At 44.4% G+C, this 26,333-nt stretch overlaps 2 protein-coding genes and 1 long non-coding RNA gene across 16 annotated transcripts in view; 1 reads left to right on the top strand and 2 right to left on the bottom strand.

Moving 5' to 3' along the window:
* AFAP1L1 (actin filament associated protein 1 like 1) overlaps window positions 1-3,785 on the bottom strand; it is a 71,601-nt gene extending 67,816 nt beyond the window's left edge. For 2 of the 3 annotated variants that reach the window (XM_042250651.2, XM_004008954.6), the window contains exon 1: window positions 141-224. In XM_042250651.2, coding sequence (XP_042106585.1) covers window positions 141-156 — 16 coding nt within the window. In that variant the 5' untranslated portion in view covers window positions 157-224. Of the gene's footprint in view, window positions 1-140 lie in introns of all 3 variants that reach the window. The other variant, XM_042250650.2, reaches the window with a different exon arrangement.
* The window catches only part of LOC105606707 (uncharacterized), a 108,285-nt gene that overhangs the window by 70,762 nt on the left and 11,190 nt on the right, over window positions 1-26,333 (top strand). For 7 of the 11 annotated variants that reach the window (XR_006059988.2, XR_009600895.1, XR_009600896.1 and 4 more), the window contains 4 exons: window positions 6,084-6,171; window positions 9,757-9,928; window positions 10,206-10,391; window positions 24,974-25,987. This is a non-coding gene — a long non-coding RNA (uncharacterized LOC105606707). Of the gene's footprint in view, window positions 1-6,083; window positions 6,172-9,655; window positions 9,929-10,176; window positions 10,392-24,973; window positions 25,988-26,333 lie in introns of all 11 variants that reach the window. The other 4 variants (XR_006059995.2, XR_009600898.1, XR_009600897.1 and 1 more) reach the window with 3 other exon arrangements.
* ABLIM3 (actin binding LIM protein family member 3) overlaps window positions 19,383-26,333 on the bottom strand; it is a 132,761-nt gene continuing 125,810 nt past the window's right edge. The window contains exons 22-23 of one of the 2 annotated variants that reach the window (XM_012178759.5): window positions 26,126-26,206; window positions 19,383-21,535 (exon numbers count right to left, since the gene is read on the bottom strand). In XM_012178759.5, coding sequence (XP_012034149.2) covers window positions 21,422-21,535; window positions 26,126-26,206 — 195 coding nt within the window. In that variant the 3' untranslated portion in view covers window positions 19,383-21,421. Of the gene's footprint in view, window positions 26,207-26,333 lie in introns of both variants that reach the window. The other variant, XM_060416591.1, reaches the window with a different exon arrangement.

The following is a 26,333-nucleotide window of genomic DNA, read 5'->3' as shown; positions in this document are numbered from 1 at the left end:
TCTCCCTTCCTCCTCGCCCCCACACTCCTCGGCCCGGCCCAACCCGCTAGTCTCTGCCTCCTCCTCTGGCTTTTAGATCGCGCGGTTCTCCCCTTACCGCCCTGCAAAGCAACAAGTGTGGGCGCCGCGTTTCTTCTTACCCCGGCCTCGGTCCATGGCGCCGGTGATAGCAGAGCAGGGCGCGGTGCCTCCGGCGGGCCTGGCAGCGGCGGGCGCGGCGCTCTGCAGTCCAGCCCCAGCCCCGCGGGAGCGCCCTCCGCGCGTCCCCTCCCCCGACAGGATGCTCGCCCGGCGCCCCCGCCCGCCAGCGCCCGCCCCTGCGCTCGGCTCCCGGAATAGACCCGGAGCCCGCCTGGCCCCCTGGGCCGCGGGTGTCCCTCATCCCCACACGCCCTTGCCACACCCTGCTTTTCACAAGTCCTTGCGCCCCTCTGTGGAGGGGCTACTGGAGGACCCACATGCCGGTTCACGCTTCCTTTCATGCCGGTGCCCGCGCGCATCCCACCCCTGCCCAGACCAAGGCACTGTTGAGCTCTGCTTGCATTCCGCTAGTGATGAGAAGCTTACTACCGCACTTCTAGCAGGGTCCATTTACAGATTGCCCAAACTGTTAGAATATGTTTTTCAACAGTAGAGTAAAAAACCTCTGCCTGCTGCTGCCACCCATTTCGTGTCTTTGGGTTTATCTTCTTCATTAAACATATCTTTCCTGGGCACCTTCTAGAGCCAGACAGTGGACCAGACACTATGCCAATAATGGTGTAAAAGAGGAGTGAAATAATAAAGATCTTTTAAAAATCACCTAGGAAAAGGAGAGAAAGGATTGCTAAAAGGTGGGCAGTGCCTTGGGACACATTAAACTTTTGAGGTTCCCAGTGTACTGAATCTTGAAGAATGCCAACATGGAGTGTTAAAAATTGTGGAAATGAACACCTTTTTGGGCATACAAGTGCAATGCGATGTTAAGTGTGCTCTTCCTTAAATAATTACAGGATGTAGAGAAATATTGCTATGACCACGAGCAGTGGTGTGGTCAGGAATGGGATTTAAGTTTAAAGGTGTTTGAAGAATGTCACCGTCTTTCATCCTATTAGTGTGTCTCTGTGAAAGTAGGTCCAAACTGATTATAGACATATGAAATGTCTAAGACCCTTTATAAAGTGAAGTCAAGGCTTAATTCTTCTTCTAAACACTTCTCCTCCCCAAGATAGGACAGATCACAGTTTGAAGTTTTGGCTAGGCCACTCTTTTACATAGAACATTCTAGCATTGGGACCATCTTGTGCGAAGGCTCAAGGAAGGACCTGGGAAAGAGCATCCTGTCTTTTCCTGGACTGGGAATATTTCCTCCATTGCTTTGATAGGCAAGTTGAAATTAGTTAGCCCTTGCTTCACCAAATTGCACCAGTAGTTTGTTTAATATATGTGGGTGTGAGCCCAGAGGAAATATGGTGTAGTGGAAAAACAATGGGATTGAAGCCTGAAAACTTGTGTTTGAGCTCTTGCTCTGCTACTTAAGAAATGTTTAACTTTAAGCCTATGAAGCTTGCTTGCTCATCTGTGCTATGGGAAAACTCATACTGACCTTGCAAGGTTTCGGGGAGGGCAAATGACATGATGGTACATACCCACTTTGTAAACCATAAATAGCTATAAAAATGTGAGCCATTATTATTTTCCAAGTTCCTCTTTGTTCCTGCCCACTTTTCCAGTTTGAAAAGGTCAGTTTAAATTCTAAAGCAGACAACCAACAATTTATAAGTGAATTAACTTCTAAAAGTTCACTGTTTTAGTTCTGAAACACTTGAAAACAAGGCTATAAATTGTAGTTAAGTTCCCAGTCTAGCTCATTTACTACTTTAAAAAACAATATTTCATTTGAAGTAAATTTTTAAAATGTATAAAATGCAACTATTGCAGGAACAGATGGAGGGCTTAGAACTTTTAGAAGCTTTAAGAAACTTTTAGACTCTGGAAGTTTATCAGAGAATTGGAACAGGAAAATAAAAGCTAAAGGGAATTTATATGCACCTATGAAATTGTATATAGAATGAGATTAACTGAGCTAGGAAAGATGTAAAGTGGGAAATGTGGGCTAGGAAAGATGTAAAAATGGAGTCTAGGAAAAATGTAAAAATGGGAAAACATTGTGCAGTTTTCCTAAGGATTAACAGTAAAGAAGTAGCTGTGAAGATGTAGTGGTTCCGGTTTGATAATTACCCACAGTGCCCACTAGGTGGCACTGTTGACTAAATTGACTACAGCTTGGTTGCTGTTGGGGAACTGAATGAAGTGGGTGAGAAGGCTGTTGGTGGCTTTAGAACAAGGAATAACTACATATTTTTTCTGTACTTTTCCTTTACATAGGCCCATAGACACCATTAAAAACTACCCCTACTTTTGATTAGTCTACTTAGGAATATTTGTTGCATTCTGTGTCAATTTCTTTTGGGAGAACTACTTCCCTGTGGCTCAGATGGTAAAGCATCTGCCTGCAATGTGGGAGATCCAGGTTCGATCCCTGGGTCGGGAAGATCCCCAGGAGAAGAAAATGGCAACCCACTCCAGTACTCTTGCCTGGAAAATTCCATGGACGGAGGAGCCTGGTGGGCTATAGTCCATGGGGTCGCAAAGAATTGGACACGACTGAGCGACTTCACTTTCAGTGCTAAGTAGAAATGATCCCCATCCTTTATGAGTTTCCAATCTAGTAGAGGAGATATATGTGTATAAAATAATTTAATTAAAAATTATTATGTGATAAGTACCAGAGAAAATATAAAGCGCTCTTGGAATTCAGTAAGATGAAGCAGGAATTTCTTACTGATCGTGGAGACAATAGTGGGCGATAGACACTTGGGTGAGCCTGTAATGAGGAGATAACATTACAGAGAAAACAGGGAGAGCAAAGACATAGAGATAGAAAACGGCAGGATGTGTCTGCAAAGCAGTTTGGCTTGGCCAGATTATAGGGTATCGGGTGGGCGGTACTGGAATGGGGATGGAGGTTGTGGGTGCCTTTGCCTGGTTTTCTCCTCCCCTTCCCCCTTCCCTGTGTGAATGCAATTCTCTGGAAAGGATTTTTAGGATCTGCCTCATATATTCCCGTTTCATATTTGCTGTAGTAAGTTTTCCAGGTTTGCCTGGTGCTTGTCTAAAGAAGTCTGTGTGAAGAGTTCTAGCTCTGTTAAAAGATATCAAATTTGGTCCCACTGAACAATTCCAGGAAAAAAGCTTTCAGCTCCCACATGCTCTTAGTCTTGTGAAAACAACTGATACTCCCCATTCTCATTCTTAGCTTATCAGGTGGAACTGGGAAGCCCAAGGAAAGAAAAATTTAGAGGCTAAATGTTCTTTGTCCCAGTGAGAGAAACGTACTTTAGCCTTTTAATCTGTCACTTTGCCCCAGGTCTGCTTCCATCACGGCTACCAAAGCGACCAGTCCATGGTTCTAGTCAGATCCCCCTTAAAAGTATTTGATGGCTTTCCTTTGCTGTCAGTGCAGAGTTCAGATTCCGCATTATAGTATCTGGGGTACGTTCCTCTCTAAGCTCCTCTCTAAGCTCCAGCTGGCCATTCCACAGAGTAGTGATCTCAGGAGACCCTGGGAAAAGTAAGAAAAACCACCAGTTGGGTTCAGATTTGGATTCTCGAACTGACTCTGTTACTGTGTTACTCTCAGTTCTTCCATTGGGTCATCAGTGTTTAAATTCCTACTTCTCTCTTTACCTCTTCTTGGCCCCCTAGACTGCAAGCACTATGCTAGTGGGTGTTGTGTCTTACTTGTTGCTAGATCCCTACAGCCTAGCAGTGTCTGGAATGTTGGGTGTCAGTGAATAAATGCTCTAGGACTCAGGAGGTTTCCATTAATGCAGGTGTCTTGGGGGGTGATCTCCTTTATCCTCTGAGATTGTTTATTCATAGAGGAAAATGAGATAGCAGTGACGTGTTCTGGGAGCATTGCCTCTCTGCTTCCCTTCCTAGTGCCTGCCACTGTGGACATGCAGCCCAATCCATGGGGCTTCTCATTGGCTCAGGGCCCCACTCCCAAACTCATTTGTGCAGGGTGAGCCCCAGAGCCCCTTGCTTGAGTGTCTGCCCAGTGCTGGTCGCTGGATGAAAACCTCTCTTGTTCCACTCAGCACAATGTCACCATTATAGCCCCTATCCAGGGAAATGACACATGGCTGTTGGTCCACCCTGGGCCCCAGAAAGCAGATAGAGGTCTGAGTGGTGGCTACTGGGGAAGGAGAGTTTCATGGCTGGATGAAAACCTCTTCTTTCGTTGCACTTTCTGGTTTTTGTTCCAAGGCGCCAGGTTCCTACCTGCACCCAGGCCACAGGTTCGGTGTCAGCTGTCACAGAGCCCAGAGCACAGTTGTGTCTGCAGGAAAAGGAGCGTTTGTTCTTATGCCCCAGTGCTGCACATCCCCACCCCTAGGATCCTTCAGGAAAAGAGCACCGTTGGCTCCTTAAGTGAGGCTCACAGGCAGAAGTACCCTCAGGACCAGTCAGGGGAGGTGTGTATATGAGCTGACCGCCTGGAAAAGCAGAGCACTCTTGTTGCATCTGAATGCCAGGAGCCAGCAACTCAGTGCAGTGTGGCCAGGGGAACATGGGCCTGGAGTGGCCAGCTCTTCAGACTTTTCAGGAAAATCCAGGAATCCAGATTTCAGCTTTTGATTTTAAAATATTGGTAAACAAGTCCAACTGTTTTAAAACATTGCAGGGGCCAACTAAAATACCCCTGTGGGCTTAAAAGTGGCATACAGGAACCCTGAGAAAAACTGTGGCCTATGAAGACTTAGAGAGTCTGTCCAGCTGGGTGCCTCTACCTGGGGGCCAAGGTGATGCCCATCTTTTAACCCTGCAGCAGGGACTAATTCTCTTTTGAAAGGGTGCACTGCCTTTCCCCTCTTCATCTCTAGCATGCAGGCTGATGCCAGGGTGCAGAGTGCAAAGTGAATTTCTTAACCTTGGAACTAGAAGAACTTTAGAGCTGAGAGGAGCCCAGGACTTTAGCCAGGCTGGTCCCTTTGTTTGTCCAATGAGGACTGAAGCCAAAAGGGGAAGAAAGCTTGCCTGGAATCACAAAAGATCTCAGAGGCAGAATTGGGGAGTGGTGCCAAGGGCTCTAGACTTCTGTGACATACAGCTGTGAAACCTTGAATGAATTATGTATTTAGGGCTCAGTTTCCTCATCTGTAAAATGAGAATGAAAGTAGTACCCAGAGGATTAAGTGAAGTTTGTAAAGTGCTTAGTGTAAAAGTACAGGTTATTGTAATCAAGGTGCATTTCCTCTGGAAACATTGTCAGATGCTTATGGAAATATTAAGGAACACTGAACTCTCAGCCGCACATCCAGGCTGCCCTCTGCAGGGTCTATGTAAGCCAGACCATTGGAAATGGGGTAAATTCTACCAGCTTCCTCCTTCCCTGTGGGGACACACCTGATACCCTCGGATACGAAGACTATGGCGCTTTCAGCGCCTGTTACCCACAGAGTCTGAGAAGGGGTAACAATTTGTAGTTATGTTTTTTAAAATTAAATAGTGCCGTTACTTTGTCAGAAGGACGAACTGTTTTCTCCTGATCCAGGTAGGCAAGACCTGAGTCTTGGGCGCATTTCTTTTGTATGACAATAAAGTCTTTATCCAAAGGAGGGCTTTGGGAGCAAATAGGCCTTTGGTCCAGGTCCTACAAGCACGTTTCGTGACTGACTGAGGCACGTTTTGACTCCTCACAAGTGCTTCCTTAGTGAGTCACATGGCCTATCTCTTGCTCCTGCAGGAGCCGATATAGGCACTACTGAAACTGGGATTGCGTAATTTCCCTAACCCAGCAAAGCTGATGTGATTAATTCACTCTGGGAGCCAGTGTGTTTGTCACAACTCCTTTGATGGCAAGTGATATAATAACAACTCAAACCAGCTAAAACCAGAAAAGGAATTAATAAGTTATTAACTCAAAAGGTAACTCGGGATTTGAAAGGTGAAGTTGGATTTAAGATAAGCTCAGATTCAGGAACACAAAGCGGTTGCTACTTTCTTTCCATCTCCTGACTTCACCTTCCTCTGTTCAGTTTTCATCTTCAGGTGGTGCCTCAATCTGTGGCAAAGAAAGCCCCAAGGCTCGAGGTCTGCACACCTTTACTGCTGGTGGGAATTCAGGTAAGGGTAAAGCACCTGATCTAAGAGTAAGGAAGATGCTGAGAAACCGCCCCCCACCCCTTGCAGCCAGGTACTGTGCCTGAAGCACATCATTCAGTCCTTACCATCTAATGAAATAAGTGCTGTTACTCCTGTTTTGAAAGTCTCATTTCATGTGGTGTATTAGTTTGCTATTGTTGTCGTAACAAAATACCACAGACTGGGTGGCTTAAACAATGGAAATGTATTTTCTTCTGGTTCTGGAGGCCGGAAGTCCCCAAGCCAGGTGTCAGCAGTTACTCCCCTCTGAGGCTTCTCGCCTTGGCTTGCAGGTGGTGACCCTCCTGCTGCCTCATCACATGGTCTTTCCTCTGTGCACCTACATTCCTGGCATCTCTCCCTATGGTCTAATCTTCTCTTCTTATAAGGACACCAGTCAGATTGGAATAGGGCCCATCCTCCTGCCTCATTTTGACTCATCACCTCTTTCAAGGCTCTGTCTCAAATACAGCCATATTCTAGGGAACTGGGGGTTAGGGCTTCAACATATAAATTTTGGGGGTATACACTTGAGCCCATAACCCTCCAGGTAAATGGGGAGGCTGAGGTTCGTACTCAGGGAGGCTGAGTCTAGCCGTGGTGCTGTCATGCTTCTGCCACAGCTCACAGTGGTGCCCAAGCAGGCAAGTCTTCACAGTCCAGTGCAGCAGAGATGGATGGATCCAGTGAAAACCGTAGCAAACAGGAAGTCCTTGGACATGATGTTCTGGGAACAGGCTTGTGGAATACGCGAGTTTTGGCTCCCTGAGGTGGGGTGGGGTTAACTCTGCCCTGCTTGATTGTCAGAGTACTTGTGTTTTCTTTTCTCTGAAGCATCTTCAGATTTTTTTTCTTTAGTTTTCTAAAGAACAGTCATCATGAAAAGACTGAGGGAATATATGTCTTTCCTCTGCTCTCACTTATGTTGAAGGGAACAATAATTGGCAAAGTGGAATTCAGGCTCGTGGTGAATATGTAAGGTAGGTTTAGATGTGACTCAGGCCAACATCGGAGAAGGCAATGGCACCCCACTCCAGTACTCTTGTCTGGAAAATCCCATGGACTGAGGAGCCTGGTGGGCTGCAGTCCATGGGGTCGCTAAGAGTCGGACACGACTGAGTGACTTCACTTTCACTTTTCACTTTCATGCATTGGAGAAGGAAATGGCAACCCATTCCAGTATTCTTGCCTGGAGAATCCCAGGGACGGGGAAGCCTGGCGGGCTGCTGTCTATGGGGTGGCACAGAGTAGGACACGACTGAAGCGACTTAGCAGCAGCAGCAGCAGGCCAACATATTTGGAGAGTTATGAATTGATCTGAATTAGTATTAAAAGCATAAAGTTGGTCTTTATTTGATACTGATAAATAGAAAAGTCAGGAATAAATCAATTGAAAGAAAAGTATCACATAAATAGCATTAAGTAAATATTAATAAATGATGAAAATTGTGGAGGTGGTGTTCGAGTGACTGAAATTTGGGAAACACTAGGACAGCTTCCCCCAAGGAGGAAACACTTTTGGACATGGGCATAGATGTCACCTTAATTTTTCGACCTGTTTCATCTGTACATTTGGCCCTCACTTACCTCAAGGACTAACCATGGGCGCGACTGCAAGCCTTTGGTTTTTCTGCCTGTGCTCCTGTGCCAAAAATCACATTGGAGGCCAGGTGAAGAGGCATGTAGATGCTTGGGTGATAGAGGCCAGCCCTAGTCGTCACGGCTTCTGGATTTTATTTATTTAGTCTTGCTTTAGGGCTTCTGAATAGCTTGGCAGTGGCTCGCAGCTCTGTAGGTAAAAGCAGATGTTTATCACTGTGTGATCAAGAGTTTTAGCAACTTGACATCTGATGTGGAATGAAGTATTTAAAATTTAATTACACATGGGGCGTTAACAGAATTGGCATAACTTTGGAAACTCACTTCATAATTGCTGTGAATTTTAGCAGTACTTTGTTGCCCTTGAATTCCAAGCCCTTCTCCACATTTGGCTCCATTCAGTGGCCAGCTGCAGCTGCTGACACCGTCCACAGCCGGTCCTCGGGTTTCCACACCAGGTGCCTTGTGAGGACGAACAGCTCTGGGCACAGGAGAGCTGGCAGCTTGTCCTGTTCTGCTCAATGCTCAGTGGGTCTGTTTCTGTGGCTGCAAAATGCAGCCATTGCCTTGTCTTTAAGCTCTAACCTTCTGTGATTTCTGTGGCCCCTAGTTTTGAGTTCTGCTTTATTAATGTAAGGTTGCCCTCCAGTGTCCAGAGAAGTCATGTGCACAGGGAAAGGGCTCCCTTCTAGAACTTCAGGAAGTCAGACACAAAATGTTGCCATCCCTGTCCAAAATAGAAAGATGGTTTAAAGCAGCACTTCTCAAACTTCGCTATGTGTGTGAAGCACCCGGCGGTCTAATTAAAATATGGGTTTGGATTGAGTAGGTTGGGAGTGGAGCCTGAGATTCTGCACTTGACACAAGCTCCCTGGTGGCCCCAGTGGTGCTGGTTGGGGACCACACTTTGAGCAGCTAGACTTAGAACATTTCTCCCTGCTTCTGATAGGTGCAGCCACAGTGCAAGCCAGACGATCTTCATGTAGCCTGCGTGACTGAGAGGTGTCCTTCCAGGCCCGTTGCATGTTCTGGTCTCTGCCTGCCCTCCAGCTCCCCTTCCTTTGCGTCTCTCCGTTGTATTTTGGTTCTAGATACATCAAGTCACCTCAGTGCCTTTACATGCCCTGCTCTCTGTGCCTAAAATGCTCCCATCCCCGCTTTTCCCTTGGGCACTTCGTTGTCATCCTTCAGTCAGAGCATGAAGTGAGCTCCTTTCTGCTCCTATTTTCTGGTGCCCTGTTTGTGTCTCCGTGGCAGTTAACCTCATGTGCCATCTCTTTTTCTGTTCACTTGTTTACAGTCTTGTTTCCTCTTTAAGACGAGCTACATGAGAGCTCACACCTGATTTGCACACAGTTGTGTCCTTAGTGCTCCTGCCTCACAGCAGATGCTCCATAAATAAATACTTTCTGAGTGTGTGTGTAGCCAGGGGGCAAGGAAACATTCTTGAGTTTCCTTTTATACATTTTAGCCACCTGTCTCAAGGGGCTGTGATGGGGGTGATATTTAGAGGAATCATAGAATAAGAAGTCGGGAAAGGAGCTCCTTTTAAGCCACATTTCATCATCATAGACGTCTAAATGTGAAAAAAAGTTTATATCTTAGAATGGATGAAATAAAGTAAGTCTAACATTTCTTACTTATGTCACAAAACAAACTTCATAAAACTTCTTGTAACGTGCATTGCGATTCTCTGAGGGGAGAGTGACTGTGGTTGAAGCCCTGTGATCGCGTAACCCAGAGGCCACTCCCCGTCTGCCCTGTCTTTCTTCTTTACCAGAGGGCATCAGCCTCCCACTATTGAGTCTGAAATGCAAAAAACAGATACCAGCTGTTTTTGCTACCAGAGCATGGGCCTGTCTTGTAGGTCTGCCAGCAGAACCTGCAGAGAAGCCTACTGAGGACTTCTGGGAAGGTTTGTCTGCTTAAAAGAGACACACAGAGGGAAATTTCTGTCCTGTTTCTCAGTGTGATTGTGGCAGGACATGATGCCTGGCACCACAGCAGCCTCTTCTAAACCTGAGGAATCACACCTGAGGATGATGGAGTGGAACAATGCCAAGAATCTGGGCTCCCAACAGTATCACTGAGTTGCTGAATTGACTAGCCCTGCACCTGGGACCTCTTTCTAGTTGGCAAGGTAATGTGTTCTCATTGTTAAAGTCACTTTTAAGAAGGTACTTAAAAAAATAACGTATTTATTTATTTAGCTGCATCAGTTCTTAGTTGCGGCATGCAGGATCTTCATTGTATCGTCGGGGGGATCTTTCGTTGTGGTGCACAGATTCTCTAGTTCTGGGGTGTGGGCTTTCAAGCATGTGGGTTCAGTGCTTGCGGCACTCAGGCTTAGTTGCTCTGAGGCATATGGGATCTTACTTCCCCAATCAGGGATCAAACCTGCATCCCCTGCATTGCAGGGTGGATTCTTAACCACTGGACCATCAGGGACGTCCCTAAGAAGGTACTCTTGCAACTGAAAGCATCCTACCTGATAAGAGTGGTTGACCTGATTTCTTCAGTCAGAGAGGTAGGAATTGGCTCCTGGCACCACCACAGTTACTATGCATCCTCTTTAAAGCTGCTTCCTCCTCTACGAGATGCAGGTAAGAATAATGATACCTCTTGGGTTGTTAACAGAGGCTTAAATGAGATGATGGGTGGAAAGACCTTAGCATAGAACTTGGCACATTTCATCAGCTATACTCCAGTACAAAGTAAAAAGTTTAGTAATAAAAAAGAACTTGGCACACTCTTGGTACTTAATAATGAGGAACTATTACTATGATTATTTTTAAATCAAAGTATAGTTGGTTTACAATATTGTGTTTTGGGTGTATAGCAAAGTTATTCAATTATATATATTATTTTATTTTTTATTCAGATTATTTTTCATTATTGGTTATGACAAGGTATTAAAGTTGTTCCCTGTGTCATACAGTAAATCTTGGTTCCTTATCTATTTTATATATAAAATATGTGTCTATTAATCCCAAACTACTAATTTATTTTCCCCCCCCAACTCCCTTTCCCTTTTGATAAGCTTAGGTGTTTTTAAAAATTATATTTGTGAGTCTGTTTCTATTTTATAAATAGATTCATTCGTATAATTTTTTTATATTTCATAATAAGTGATTAATATTTGTCTTTGAGTTACTTCACATGTTGTGCTATTCTCTAGGTTCCTCTGTGTTGCTACAGCGGGCAACATTTCATTCTTTTTTGTGACCGAGTAATATTCCATTGTGTTTATGTACCACATCTGTTTTATCCATTCCTCTCCCTGTGGACATTTAGGTTGCCTCATGTCTCTAACTGTTGTAAATGGTGCTGCAGTGAACATTGGGTGCATGTGCTTTTTTTGAATTATGGTTTTCTCTGGATATATGCCCAGGAGTGGGATTGCAGGATCATATGGTAATTCTACATTTAGTTTTTAAGGAACCTCCATACTGTTCTCTATAGTGACTGTGCCAAGTAATACTTGTAGCAACAGTGTAAGAGGGTTCCCTCTTCTCCATGCCCTCTCCAGTGTTTATTACTTATAGATTTTCTGATGATGGCCATTCTGACTGGGGTTAGGTGATACCTCATTGTAGTTTTGACTTGAATTTCTCTACTAATTAGTGATGTTGAACATCTTTTCATGTGTCTCTTGGCCATCTGTCTTTCTTCTTTGGAGAAATGCCTGTTTAGATCTTCTGCCCATTTTTTTGATTGGGTTGTTTTTATGCTGTTAAAGCCTCTGAGCTGTTTGTAAATTCTGGAGACTAATCCCTTGTTGGTCACAAGATTTGCAAATATTTTCTCCCATTCTGTGAGTTGTCTTTTTGTTTTGTTTATGGTTTCCTTTGCTCTGCAAAAGCTTTTGAGTTTAATTAGGTCCCACTTGTTTTTATTTTTATTTCTATTAGTCTTGGAGATGGATTGAAAAAGATAGTGCTGCAATTTCTGCCAGTGAGTATTTGCCTATGTTTTCCTCTAAGAGTTTTTTACTGTCCAGTGTTACATTTAGGTCTCTAGTGTACTTTGAGTTTATTTTTTCTGTATGATACTGAAGAACATTGTGATTTATTTATTTATTTTTCCCCATGGAGCTGTCCAGTTTTCCCAGCACCACTTATTAAAGAGACTGTCTTTCCTCCATGGTATAGTCTTGCTTCCTTTGTTGTAGATTAATTGACCAGGTATGCATGGTTTATTTTTGGACTTTCTGTCCTGTTCCATTCATTTATATTCTGTGGGGTGTTTTGGTACCAGTACCATACTGTTTTGGTTACTGTAGCTTTGTAGTATAGTCTGAAGTCCAGGATCCCAATTCCTCCAGCTCTATTTTCCTTTCTCAAGATTGGCTATTCAGGGTCTTTTGTGTCTCCAGATAAATTAAAAATTTTTCTAGTTTTGTAAAAAATGCCATTGGTAATTTGATACGGATGACATTGAATCTGAGATTGCCTTGGGTAGTACAGTCATTTTGAAAATATTGATTCTTCCAATCTAAGAACATGGTGTATCTTTCCATCTGTTTGTGTCCTCTTTGATTTCTGTCATCAGTGTCTTATAGTACAAAGGTCTTTCATTTCCTTAGGTAGATTTATTTCTAGGTATTCTTTTTGAAGTGGTGATAAATGGGATTGTTTCCTTAATTTCTTTCTCATCTTTCATTGCTAGTGTATAGAAGTGTAACAGATTTCTGTGTATTAATTTTGTAACCTGCAGTTTTACCAAACTCGTTGATGAGCTCTTGTAGTTTTCTGGTAACATCATTGGAATTTTCTATGCATAGTATGCCATGTACAAACAGTGACAGTTTAACCTCTTTTGCAATTTGAAGTCCTTTTAATTTTTTTCTTCTCTGATTGCTGTGGCTAGGACTTCCAAAACTATGTTGAATAAAAGTGGTAAGAGTGGACATCCTTGTCTTGTTCCTGATCTTAGAGGAAATGCTTGCAGCTTTTTGCTGTTGAGTATGATGTTAACTTGGAGAAGGAAATGGCAACCCACTCCAGTGTTCTTGCCTGGAGAATCCCAGGGATGGGGGAGCCTGGTGGGCTGCCGTCTATGGGGTTGCATAGAGTCGGACACAACTGAAGCAACTTAGCAGCAGCAGCATGATGTTAACTGTTGGTGGTTGTATATGACATATATGTCATATATGTTGTTGTTTATTTGCAAAGTCACATGGAACTCTTTGTGACCCCATGGACTACAGCACTCCAGGCTTCCCTATGCTTTACTGTCTCCCAGAGTTTGCTCCAACTCATGTCCATTGAGTCGGTGATGCCATCCAACCATCTCATCCTCTGTCACCCCCTTCTCCTGCCCTCAATCTTTCCCAGCATCAGGGTCTTTTCCAGTGTATTGGCTCTTCACATCAGGTGACCAAAGTATTGGAGTTTCAGCTTCAGCATCAGTCCTTCCGATGAATATTCAGGGTTGATTCCCATTCCATTACTATGGTTTGATCTCCTTCCTGTCTAAGGGAGTCTCAAGAGTTTTTCTCCAGCACCACAGTTCAAAAGCATCAATTCTTTGGCACTCACCCTTCTTTATGGTCCACCTCTTACATCTGTACATGACTACTGGAAAAACCATAGGTTGGACTATACAGACTTGGGATCTAACCATAGCTTTGCCTTTATTGGCAGTGATGTCTCTGCTTTTTAATATGCTGTCTAGGTTTGTCATAGCTTTTCTTCAAAGGGTCAAGCGTCTTTTAATTTCATGGCTGCAGTCACCATCTGCAGTGATTTTGGAGCCCAAGAAAATAAAATCTCCCACTTTTTCGATTGCTTGCCCATCTATTTGCCATGAAGTGATGGGATGGGATGCCATAATCTTAGTTTTTTGAATGTCGAGTTTTAAACCAGCTTTTCACTCTCCTCTTTAACCTTCATCAAGATGCTCTTTAGTTCCTCTGTGCTTTCCTGCCATTAGGGTGGTATCGTCTACATATCTGAGGTTATTGATATTTCTTCCAGCAATCTTGATTCCAGCTTGTGATTATGTTGTGTTATGTTCCCTCTAAGTCTACTTTCTGGAGAGTTCCTATTATATGTTAAAGGGTTTTTCTGCATCTATTGAGATGATGATGTGATTATTCTTCAAAATTTTATGAAGTGTATCACACTGATTGATTTGTAGATTGAAAAATCCTTGCATCCCTTGGAGAAATCCCACTTGATCATGGCGTAGGATCCTTTTAATGTACTGTTGGATTTGGCTTGCTATTATTTTGTTGAGGATTTTTGCACCTATGTTCATCAGTGATATTGGCCAGTGATTTTCTTTTTTCATGGTATCTTTGTCTTATTCATTGCTTTTAGCTTAGTGTTTATCTTGGCAATTCAGTTGTCTGGTTTTGATTGGTTCCTCTTTATAGTTTCTAGTTCCTTGTTACAGTAATGTGCATTTCTGTTGATAATCTTTCTTAATTCCTTTAGCATTTTTATAGCCTCCTTCTTGAACTTGGCATCTAGTTGACTGGAGAGGTCTGTTTTATTGTTCTTTCAAGTGATTTTTCCTCTTCTTTTTGTTTGTTTTTAATTAATTAATTTATTTTAATTAGAGGATAATTACTTTGCAATATAGTAATGGCCTCTGCCATACATCAGCATGAATTGGCCATAGGCATCCATGTGACCCCTCCCTCCTGAACCCTCCTCCCACCCTCCTGCCTACCCCATCCCTCCGGGTTGTCGTAGAGCACTGGCTTCAGGTTCCCTGCATCATACATCAAACTCCCACTGGCTATCTGTTTTACATATGGTAATGTATATGTTTTAATGCTATTCTCTCAAATCATCCCACCCCTTTCTTTCTCCCACTGTGTCCAAAAGTCTGTTCTTTGTGTCTCCTTTGCTGCCCTGCACGTAGGATCTTTGGTACTATCTTTGTAGATTCCCTAGTATATGTGTTAATATATGATATTTGTCTTCTTTCTGACTTACTTCACTCTGTATAATAGGCTCTAGGTTCATCTACCTCATTAGAACTGACTCAAATCTGTTATAGTTGAGTTGTATTCCATTATGTATATGCACCACGACTTCCTTACTCATTCATCTGCTGGTGGACATCTGTGTTGCTTCCATGTCCTGTCAAGTCTGCCAAGTCGCTTCAGTCGTGTCCAACTCTATGCAACCCCATGGATGACAGCCCACCAGGCTCCTCCAGCCCTGGGATTCTCCAGGCAAGAATACTGGAGTGGGTTGCCATATGTCCTAGCTATTGTAAATAGTACTGCAGTGAACACTGAGGTACATGTGTCTTTTTCAGTTATGGTTTCCTCAGTGCATATGCCCAGTAGCAGGATTGCTGGGTCATTATGGGAGTTTTATTCCTAGTTTTTAAAGAAATCTCCATGCTGTTCTCCATAGTGGTTGTATCAGTTTGCATTCCCACCATCAGTGTAAGAGAGTTCCCTTTCCTAAGCATTTGTTGTTTGTAGACTTTTTGATGATAGCCATTCCAACTGGTGTGAGATGATACCTCATTGTAATTTTGATTTGCATTTCTCTAATAATGAGCAATGTTGAGCATCTTTTCTTGTGTTTATTAGCCATCTGTATGTCTTCTTTGGATAAATGCCTGTGGAAGTCTTCTGCCCAATTTTTGATTGGGTTGTTTTTCTGGAATTGAGCTTCATGAGTTGCTTGTATATTTTGGAGATTAATTCTTTGTCAGTTGCTTCACTTGCTGTTATTTTCTCTCATTCTAAGGGTTATCTTTTTAGCTTGCTTATAGTTTCCTTCATTGGGCAAGAGCTTTTAAATTTATATTATTTTAAATAGGTCCCACTTGTTTATTTTTGTTTTTATTTCCATTCATGAAGGATCTTGCTGTGATCTATGTCAGTGTTCTGCATATGTTTTCCTCTAAGAGTTCTACAGTTTCTGGTCTTACATTTAGGTCTCTAATCCATTTTGAGTTTGTTTTTGTGTATGGTGTTAGAAGTGTTTTAATTTCATTCTTTTACATGTGGTTAACCAGTTTTCCCAGCACCACTAGTTGAAAAGATTGTCTTTTCTCCACTGTATATTTTTGCCTCCTTTGTCAAAGATAAATCTTTGTCAAAAATTTGACCTTGGTCAAATCCACAGGTGTGTGGATTTATCTCCAGACTTTCTATATTGTTCCATTAGGCTGTATTTCTGTTTTTGTGCTGGTGTTAATGACTGTAACTTGGTAGTATAGTCTGAAGTCAGACAGGTTGATTCCTCTAGTTCCATTCTTCTTTCTCAAGATTGCTTTGGCTATTTGTGGTCTTTTGTGTTCCCATAAAAATTGTGAAATTATTTGTTCTAGTTCTGTAAAAAATACTGTTGGTAGTTTGATAGGGATTGCGTTGAATGTATAGATTGTTTTGGGTAGTATAGTCATTTTTACCATATTAATTCTTCTAATCCAAGAACATGGTGTATCATTTCATCTCTGTATTGTCTTTGATTTCTTTCGTCAGTGTCTTAATAGTTGTCTGCATACAGGTCTTTTGTTTCTTTAGGAACATTTATTCCTAACATGACTGAAGTGAATTAGCAGCAGCAGCAGCAGCATTCCTAAGTATTTTATTCTTTTTGTTGCAATGATGAATGGGATTGATTCCTTAATTTCTTTCTGATTTTTCATTGTTAGTATATAGGAAAGCAAGAGATTTCTGTGTATTACTTTTATATTCTGGGACTTTACTGTATTCATTGATTAGCTCTAGTAATTTTCTAGTGGGATCTTTAGAGTTTTCTATTTAGAGAATCACATCATCTGCAAACAGGGAGTTATACTTCTTTTCCAATCTGGATTCCTTTAATTTCTTATGATTGCTGTGGCTAGACTTCCAAAACTATGTTGAATAATAGTGGTAAGAGTGGGAACCCTTGTCGTGTTCCTGATTTTAGAGGAAATGCTTTCAGTTTTTCACCATTGAGGATAATGTTTGCTGTGAGTTTGTTATATATAGCCTTTATTATGTTGAGGTATGTTCCTTCTATGCCTACTTTCTAGAGAGTTTTTATTATAAGTGAGTATAGAATTTTGTCAAAGGCTTTTTTTGCTTCTTCTAAGATGATCATATGGTTTTTATCTTTCAGTTTGTTAATATGGTATATCACATTGATTGATTTGTATATATTGAAGAATCCTTGCATCCCTTGGATAAAGCTGACTTGATCATAATATATAATCTTTTTAATGTGTTGGACTCTGCTAGAATTTTGTTAAGGATCTTTGCATCTATGTTCATCAGTGACATTAATCTATAATTTTCTTTTTTTGGTGGCATCTTTGTCTGGTTTTGGTATCAGGGTGATCTTGGCCTCGTAGAATGAATTTGGGAGTTTTCCTTCATCTGCACTTTTCTGGAAGAGTTTGATCAGGATAGGTGTTAGCTCTCCTCTAAACATTTGGTAGAATTCACCTGTGAAGCCATCTAGCCCTTGGCTTTTGTTTGTTGAAGATTTTTGGTTACAGTTTCAATTTTTGTGCTTGTGATTGGTCTGTTCATATTTTCTATTTCTTCTTGGTTCAGTTTTGAAAGGTTATACTTTTCTAAGAATTTGTCCATTTCTTCCAAGTTGTCCATTTTATTGGCATGTAGCTGCTCATAGTAGTCTCTTATGATCCTTTGTATTTCTTTGTTGTGACTTCTTTTTCATTTCTAATTTTATTGATTTGAGTCTTCTCCTTTTTTCTTGCTGGGTCTATCTCTTGCTCTTTTAATTGGGAATAGGTTCTCTTTTTAACTTTACTTAAATTTATCTTTGTGAATTTAGGAAAAACAGTTACCTACTGTGGTCTCAAAGGACTTTTAATGTGGAAGTGTCCTTGTGTAGACTGTGTGAGTCCATTATTTTTGGTACGAATGCCAGCCATGTCTTTTTCGGAGTGGAAATTATTCCTTTGATAGTGGGTGTGATTGGTGGTGTGGTAACTAGAGTGTGCACTGCAAAGTGTGGGGAGACCTCTGCCTAGTTCTGTGGCTGTCACAGCCCTGTCGGGGGTGGAGTCTGCTCTCCTGTTGTTGAAGTAGAAGCTCTGATGATTGGGTTCAGTAAGGCTGCACTGCCCTTAAGTGCATGCTCTTTCCCAAAGGATATGAGTGCTGAAGCAAGTGACAGAGATAATCTCTGCACCACCTGTGCAGGTGTCCTTGGTTTTGCCTAGGAGTAACCCAAGGCCATGTTCCTTTCTCCGTTGTGGTTTTGTGAGACCTAGTGTTAGGCAGGTACTGGGGGCCAGGGCATTGTGGCTGCAGGAATTGAAGTGGTTGTGCTGTCGCTTAGCACCTGGGCTGTCGCGGTGATAGGACCCTCCCAGGGCTTGTCTACCCCAGATATGACTCCCAGCTGTGGTGTGAGGTAGGCAGGACTAGAGTGCTCCCACTGGAAAAGGAACAGCTGCGTTCTCCTCTCCAGGGTCTACTGGGGGGGTCGTGTGATTGAGGTTGGGCCATCTCGTGTGCGCACCAGCACGGTCTGGTGATGCTGGACTTGCTCTTGGGCCCACTCCTTGGAATGGGAGCCCTGATAACCGGCTCCGACATCAGCCTTGCCCCTGTTGTGCGCGGGCTCGCAAAGTATGCACTGCTGGAGCTGCTTTCCTCTGTGAGCATGCTGGCAGTGGGAGGTCTTATGGTGGACTGTGCTCTGTGGCAGACACTGACAGTGGAGGCCCAGGCCACACTCCAGGCAATCTCTGCACAGCTGGACTGAGTCCTCTCCCAGGGGCCATCTGCTCAAGGCCAGGTTTCAGCACCTAGCTGCTGTGCATACTAGCAGCCCTGCCCAGATGGCATTTTGGGTTGACAATGTGAGGTCATGGTAGCCATCAAGTGCTGGTCCCTCTTTGCCCTGACTGCTAGCAAACCAGCACACACACGCTCCTTGCAAGCAGAGACCAGGCCCCTTTAGCTCCCTGTTCTGGTGGACTTCCCAGCTGGCAAAGGTGGTTTCTAGGGTGAGAGAACCTTTCCTCTTTCATAACTACCCCCCAGGGTTGCTGGCCCCTTCCTGATGCCTTATTTTTCTTTTTTGTCCTACCTGGTTGTATGGAGATCTTTCTTGCAGCTTTGGTTGTATAAGAGGTCTTCTGCCAGTTTTCAGTCGGTTTCCTTTGAGAACTGTTCAACATTTAGATGTATTTTTGATGCATATGTGTAGGGAAGTGAACTTCATGTTCTACTCTTGATCTCCTCTTGTGTTTGTCAGTAACTGCAACACTGATTCAGATGAAGTCAAGTGTAGAGGTGGGGGATTTCTGGCTTACTGAGGATGAGAACTCTGATACCGTGCTTCCCCATCTCTAGATTTACTACCTTTGGGAAATCGTCAGCTCACGTGGGTCTTACCACCATTATTATTATTTTTTTTAATCATAGAAGCCTATTCATAATTGCAACAACCTCTTCCATCCTCTAGGACCCTGCATTCTGCAGGAAAAAGTTTGGGTAATGCTTACCTGGTCAGACTTTCTTATCAAAGGAGAAACCGAGACCAAGAGAGGGCTTCTCTCTGATAGTTTTATTTTGAAAAATGTGCATGGTTCAGCCTCTCCCCATGTCACTCATTTCCACTCACATGAGAAACGACAGAAGGACACGAGTCTGGGTTGAAATTATGTGCATTTATGGGAAACAAAGATATTCAACAACAATAACAAAGCCCTTCAATCTCTCCAAGTTCTTAACCAGCGATAATGAGGCAGTTTCAATGATTGTGTCTGGGTGGGGACTTTTCTAAAAGGGTCAGGACAGTTGAAAGACATTGGCCAAAAACAGAAGATGCAGAAAGGGTGGACATTTTAAATGAGAATATATTAGACCTCCCTTCTGGCCCTTCATCCTATCACCCTTTCAGGTTACAGTCTCCTCCCTTCAGTCTCCTTCACCTTCCTGAACTTCGCTTAGATGCAGTCTCTTCCAGAAAGCTGTCCTTGGTCTGCACCAGCTGCATCTGCTTTCTTAGTAACATCACACACACTTTCTCATGCTGTCTCCTATCACTCTCTGCCTCACATCCATCATGTTTGAGTACATGCCTTATGACACCCATTTTTAGTAGGCATGCCCCTGAGATTGGGCCCCAGGTTGATGATTCTAGTATTCCCATTGCCCTCCCACATTAAGTGCTCAGTATACAGCAGGTGCCCAGCATCAGCAGGTAGGTGCTCAGTGAGGATTTGTTGAGTTGAAGTCAGTTCTACATTTGCCACAACACATAACCTCTTGAGAGTCATAACTCATTTCCACTTCTTCATCCTTCCTTCGCCATCTGACTCAAGCCATCTCCAGGAAGGAACAGGCCTCACCATCACCAACTCATGGCTGCAGATTTGGGGAGGGGAGGAGAGATGGTTAAGCTTTCATCCCTGTTCCAGAAGGCAAGGAGGCAGGAAAGGCAGCCACTGGGGAAATCAGGATGACCATGAGTGACGTTGGCCAGTGCTCCATTTGGAATCTCATAAGCAGTCATTCTTCAAAAGTTTCCCCCGTGAAGCGTGGCCACCTTTGCAGTGGGAGCCGAGGACTGGTGGGGGTGTGGCTGGGCTGCTCTACCAACCCAGAGACCAGACAACATAGGCCAGGAAGCTTCCTTTAGGACGTGGTCTGTATTACCTTTGGAGGGGTGTGTTAGAGGTTGTCTGTCTAGTTGTTCGGTTGGAGCCGTGGTGGGAACATTAGCCCTGTGGCGAGTTGTCAGGCACATAGATTGTAGTAAGGCTGAAAAATACAGGCTGCAAAAATGGACCTCTCCTCCTAAGGGGGAGGGTCCGGAAGTTCTGGGAGCAATGAGGGAGGGTCCCCAGGGGTCCTGCAGCCCTGGCACTAACGGCGTCCTGCTGTCTCCTGCTCCTGGCTCCCACTTTCTCCCTCGGGTTCTTCACGTAGGGGCCAGGCACGGGGCCATGGGAAGTAATGATGCAGAAAAGGGCAGTGCTTTTTCTTTTCCTACCATGAGTCATAGACTTGGACTAGAGAGAGGTGAGGATTAAGGATAGAAGGAGGATTAGAGAGGTGAGGATTAAGGATAGAAGGAGGATTGAAGAGGCGAGGAGAGGCCAAGGCCCTATCCATTTGTTTATTTCTGTAACGAATAGATGCGAAACCCACATTTCTAGCTGCATCACCCCCAGACAGCACTGAGGTCCTAATGGGGGGGGGGGAGAAAATTCTTCAGGGCTCTCAAAGGTGTTCAGTGACTTGGGGAGAACGCTGTGGATCCACCTTGAGAAGGGCCCCTCTGGGGCCAGTGAAGTGTGAAAACTGCACAGTCAGCATCCTCCCTGGAGGTTGGGGGAAAGAGCCGAGAAGCAGAGAGAAGAGAGACTCCTTCAGGCACCTCTTTTAGGAAAGAGAGTTGGACCTTGGGGGACTCAAGTCAGGACAGATGTTTCAGTATAAAAAGGCTCCCCAGTAAAAGGATGGGAGTCCCCACAAATTCCTTCCCAAACCCCATTGCACTTAAAAAAGAGAAAGTAAGGAGCATAAAAATATCTTGATGATGTGGGCTTGCCTGACGGTACAGAAAAGCAAGTCTCATGGCAGGCAGTGTGTCCCATTACACAAGAGGATTATACCGAGCTTCAGTATAGAGATTTTACATATATCTTTATATAAATGCATATATATTTATAGAGCCTCTGCCTAGAACAGCCGGGCTTGCTTCTTGAGTTCATTCCTCTTCCAGAGGGCCAGCCGGTCAAACTCGGAGATGGTCATGCCAAAGACCTGGTAGAACTCTTCCTGGGACAGGTGGCGCTGGAAGAAGAGGGGAGGAGACAGAGGGAACAACGAGGACATGAGAGGCAGGTAGAGGCAGGAGTGGCTCCTGTACGTTTCCTCTGGTTCTGCTGTGCCTGGCACCGTGCCTGACCCACGGAGGGTGTGTGATGAGTATCTGTCGAGTGGATGACTGTGAGTGAGTGTTTCCTGGGAGGGACCTCTGTAGTTGATCTGGCTGGAGAGGCTTTCTCTACCCAAGACTCAGGCGGGACTTCCCGAGTGCCTCTCAGTTGGCCTCCCCTTTCTGCATCCCTGCCCCGTGCACTGTGTCCAGGAGTGTGTATGCATAATGTTACTGCTGTCTACTTTGGACAGAAAAGGAGGCATGTCCAAGATTTTAGGGTGTATTTCCTCTTAGTAATAAGTTTACCAAAAAAATCTGGAAGGTTTTTCCTTAGGTCAGTGAATGAAAAGGAAATTCCTCTCCCAATTTCTCCATACCATACTCTTTGTTATATGAAAACAAGTATGCCACATAATGAAACATTGTTCTTCTTGTCTTAGTGGATTTTTAAACCCCTTTTTGCCTGTCCTTTCTCCTGTCCCTTCTGAGCAGAGTTGAAAGTTGATACAACTTTGATTTCTAAGCTTTGAGTTAGAAATATATGGCACTTAAAATGTGGCAAAATGTAAACAGTTGGTGAAGGATAAATGAATCCTCATTTTGCTATTCTTGAAACTCTTTTGGAGGTCTGAAATTTTTTTTTTCAAATAAAATTTGAGGTCTGACATTTTATTTTTTAAATAAAATTTATGATTTTGTTTAAAGAGAGAATTAGATGGCCTATATCCTGCCTGAAAGCTTACTGCATTCACTTGCTCTTGTTACCAGTTATATTAGCTCATCAGGTATTGAAGGAAATTGAATGAGAATTATGTGTACAGCCACATAACAATTAGCCAATTCTCTGGCTTGTTGTCACTGTGAATGAATGTTTTTGCCACATTTCCAAACTTTCTTTAGGTAAAGGTAACTTTGATACTTTTGTTAGATATTGTTGGTTATATATCATACTTTTGTTAGAGATCACTGGTTATATATCTGAGTTGATTTTTTGGGTAATTAGTATGTAACCCTACCACCAGTTATCTATATTGCATTTTTATCATGCTCATATGTACGTTCACCCTTTTCTCCTTTAATTCTTCCGACCACTCTGAAAACCAGGAATTATCTCTACCCAACTGAAAAGTGAGAAAGCAAAAGTCAGAGAATTAGAATGACTTGCCCAGGAGGGAGGGGAGGCCACTAGGTAGGTAGCAGAACTGAGTCTAGGGCTCCTGACTCCAAATGCGGCGTATGCCCACCACCCTCTTGGTCAATGTCAAAAATACACAAGAGAGGAAACAGCACAATTCACACCCATGCCCCTCACCCAGATTCAGTGACCATCAGAATCTACCTCATTTTCTTCTTTTTCCTCTCATTGTCTTAACTCTAGATACTGTCACTTCACTCCTACATACAGCAGTTGGCATCTCCAAGCATACTGGGTATTTATTTTCTTACATAACCACAACAGCATGGGCAAGAAAAAAATGACAGTTCCACAGAATTACCTAATAGTTGTCCATAATAAAATTCCCCCAATGGTCTCAAAAGTATCTTTTAGAGCTGGTCTGTTTGAATAAGGATTCAGACAGCACCCACATGTCACATTTGGTTGTTAGACTCCTTCAGTCTAGACAGTGTCCTTCTTCTTTTGTTCATGCTATTGACTTGCCCAGATCTGTTTTACTTTCACTGAAGTGCTGAAAATATGCGGATATGAGAACATTCTCTGCCCCTTCCATAGTAAAGCCTGAGGGGAGCTGTAATTTAGTCTAATCTGTTCTTTTTCTGTTGTTGGAGAGTGATGGTTACTATTGATTCTCTAGCTGGCTTTTGCCACTGTGTTAAAAAATCTTTAACACAGTATAAAGGAATTAAGCCGAAACTACTCAAGTAGCCACTGTAGGACGCACTGAGGAATCTGAGGCTTTCTTCTCTCTGTTGAGGGCCACATGGAGTCTCCTTTCTCCTGAGTTCTCAGAGCATTAAATGGCAGCCTTCCCACTGGACATCCATCACAGACTTTAATGCATGAAGACTGTGTGCACGGGCTTTAGAGCCAGGCAAATAGGAGTGTGTGGCCTTGGACATGGCACTTTCGACATCACTGAGCCTCAGTGTCCTCTCGTGAGAGTGGCAGCATGCCAGTGCCTGCCCTCATGGATCCTGTGCGGATGACTGAGATGATGAGGGCCATGCTCTCGGCACAGTGACTCCCTGGCACTCTCGTTAGTGCAGGGATCTCTTCATGTGTCTGTTGCACGGTGTGGCCTAGTCTCCATCTCCTTTGATTTCATCTCCTCCTCGTCCTCTCTCCTGGGCTCACGTGGCCCCAGCCACACTCACCTCCTGCTGTCCTCCAACACACCAGGCTCACTCCTGTGTCAGGGCCTTGGCGGTGGCTGTTTCCCTGGCCCAGAATGTGCTTCCTTTGTATAAAAGCATGGTTTATACTTCAAGTGTTTGCTCAGATGTCATGTTTTCAACAAGCTCTACTCAGACCTCCCTATTTAAGCCTGCAACTCACCCCTCCAGCTCCCAATCCCCCTCACTCTGCTCTCCTCTTACCCCTTCCCCTCAGCCCTGTTACCTCCCAACACACTATTATTTCCTTATTATTGTATCATTTCCTTATTATTGTATCATTTACTATATGTCTCCTCACATGAGAACACCAGCTCCAAGGGGGCAGGGGTCCTTGGTTTGTTCACTGATAACACTGCAAGCACCTAGAGCAGTATCTGGTATATATAATAGGTTTGAAGAAATATTTATTGTGTAAATAAGTATCTATACTTTGAGCTCCCTGAGGACAGAGGGGTCTCCTTCTTCAGTGCCCACCCTGAACTGCTGCTGCAGGGTCTCTAGCCCAGGAGTCTCAGCTCAGGCTACATATCAGACATCCCTGGGAACCTCTGAAGAACACTGATGCCTGAGCTCCTTCCCCACACTGCGATTTAATTGGACTTGGGTGGGACCCTGTACTAGTATTTTTAAAAAGCTCCTCAAGGGATTCTTAGAGAAGGTTGTGTTTTCCTGGGTGTCTAGGAGCAGAGCAGTTGGTCATCCAGGATGAACCAGGCTTGTGAACATTTTCATCCCTAAATGCTGGCTCCTCTGAGCTGCTGAGGGAGCTGTCCCCATCAGCACCGGCAGACACTTACATGGGGAGAATCACCAGCTTCTGTCCCTGCTACCCCAGCCTGCTAGAGCAGGAAGGACTCACAGAGCCTCCTGGCTGCCCACACCCTCCTCCTATGGCTTCAACCCTCTACTCTGGGCAGATTCCTTAGCTGTCAGGTCAAGGGTGTCCCAAGAAGTGCCAAGCCTCCTCTCTTACAAGCCTGCATTCAATTCCACAGACAACTCCTGACCCTTCTCCTAGTCCAGGCCCTGTGGTAGATGACAGTGTGTCAGACAGAGGAGATGGATGGCTTGATGAGCTGATGCAAAGGAGAAAGGTACTGGGTCTGTGCTCTGGACACAGGGCTGGAGGAGGCTGGAAGAGAAGGTGAGCGACACACCCTGAGGAAAGCTTTGGGGAGGCTCTGGGGCACAGGCGTCACCAGAATGGAGCCCTGAGGAGTGAAGAGGCTGCTGAGATGGAAAGGGTGTTCCAGGGAGAGGCAGGGAGGGAAGGGCCAGGGGGTACTTCTGGAGTCGGTGTAAGCAGGGACTGGAACTCCACACCCAGTGGACTGGATGGCTCGAGAGCCCAAGGCCATGCTCAGGCCTCGTCTGTTCTATATCGCTCGCTGTTGCTCCTCCCTCCTTGTCCACCTGGACCTGCCCACCCCAAGTCCATCCAGTTCCTCCCTCTCCCTGGAGGCCTGTGTCAGCACAGCCAGCCTTGTGGTCTTCGAGTAACAGCACAGAAGCTCTGGAGAGCTTTCTACTCAGCACACTGCTGGATCCCATGTCAAGGGCTCCGTGTGTACTGCCTCATGTATGTCACTTGGCAACCTGAGGGAAGCATGACAATCACCCCTTCTTACAGAGGAGAAAGCTAAGGTTTGGAGAGGGGCCAGTTCGTCACGTGGCCAAGCTGTCCACCTAGGGATGGTAGCATCAGAGTTGGAACCTAGGGAGTCCTGCCTGCGACTTGCTTATATGTTTCCCCTTCAGAGAACTGTCCCCATCCTTTCCCACTGCAGGCACTGGTTTTCTATACAGTCCTGTGTAACGCCAGTGCTGTGTTTTATCTTAGCACACAGGCTGCAGGCCCTTGAAAGGCAGGAACCAGATTCAGCTCTCCTCTTACGTCTGCAAAAGTATCAGCCCAGTTTGGAGACACACTATAGCTGTGCATTACAGATGCTAACTGAATCAAGAGGCTGCACAGAACAGCAAGGAACAGCCTGGGCTAAGGAAACCAGGTAGGAGTCTCTGCTTTTTCAACCAGCTGTGTGACCCCTATGTCATTCATTCTGTCTGTCCCTCCCGAGCTGGGTTAGACCAGTCAATTTCTGCAAGCACTGCAAACCCAGAGGCTCCTGCTCAGTTTCTGTACCTACCTCTAAACGTGTCCGGTCCACATCCTTGGGCAGTCGGTTTCTCCCTCTTGTGGTCACCAGTAGCAGTTCATAAGGGTAGATCTGAGGAGAGAGGAGGGGGTGTTTGTAGGCTGGGTGAGGGTGGTGGCTGCGATCCCTCTTCTATCCAGGAAGGGCCAGAGATGATCAAGTCTGGAGGAAGCACTGGTGCATCCTCTTTGGGGTTTCC

Source organism: Ovis aries, chromosome 5 (assembly GCF_016772045.2).
Source record: "Ovis aries strain OAR_USU_Benz2616 breed Rambouillet chromosome 5, ARS-UI_Ramb_v3.0, whole genome shotgun sequence".
NCBI classification, from domain to species: Eukaryota; Metazoa; Chordata; class Mammalia; order Artiodactyla; family Bovidae; genus Ovis; species Ovis aries.
The sequence above is the reverse complement of the archived record's forward strand: the minus strand, read 5'-3'. Positions and strand labels throughout refer to the sequence as shown.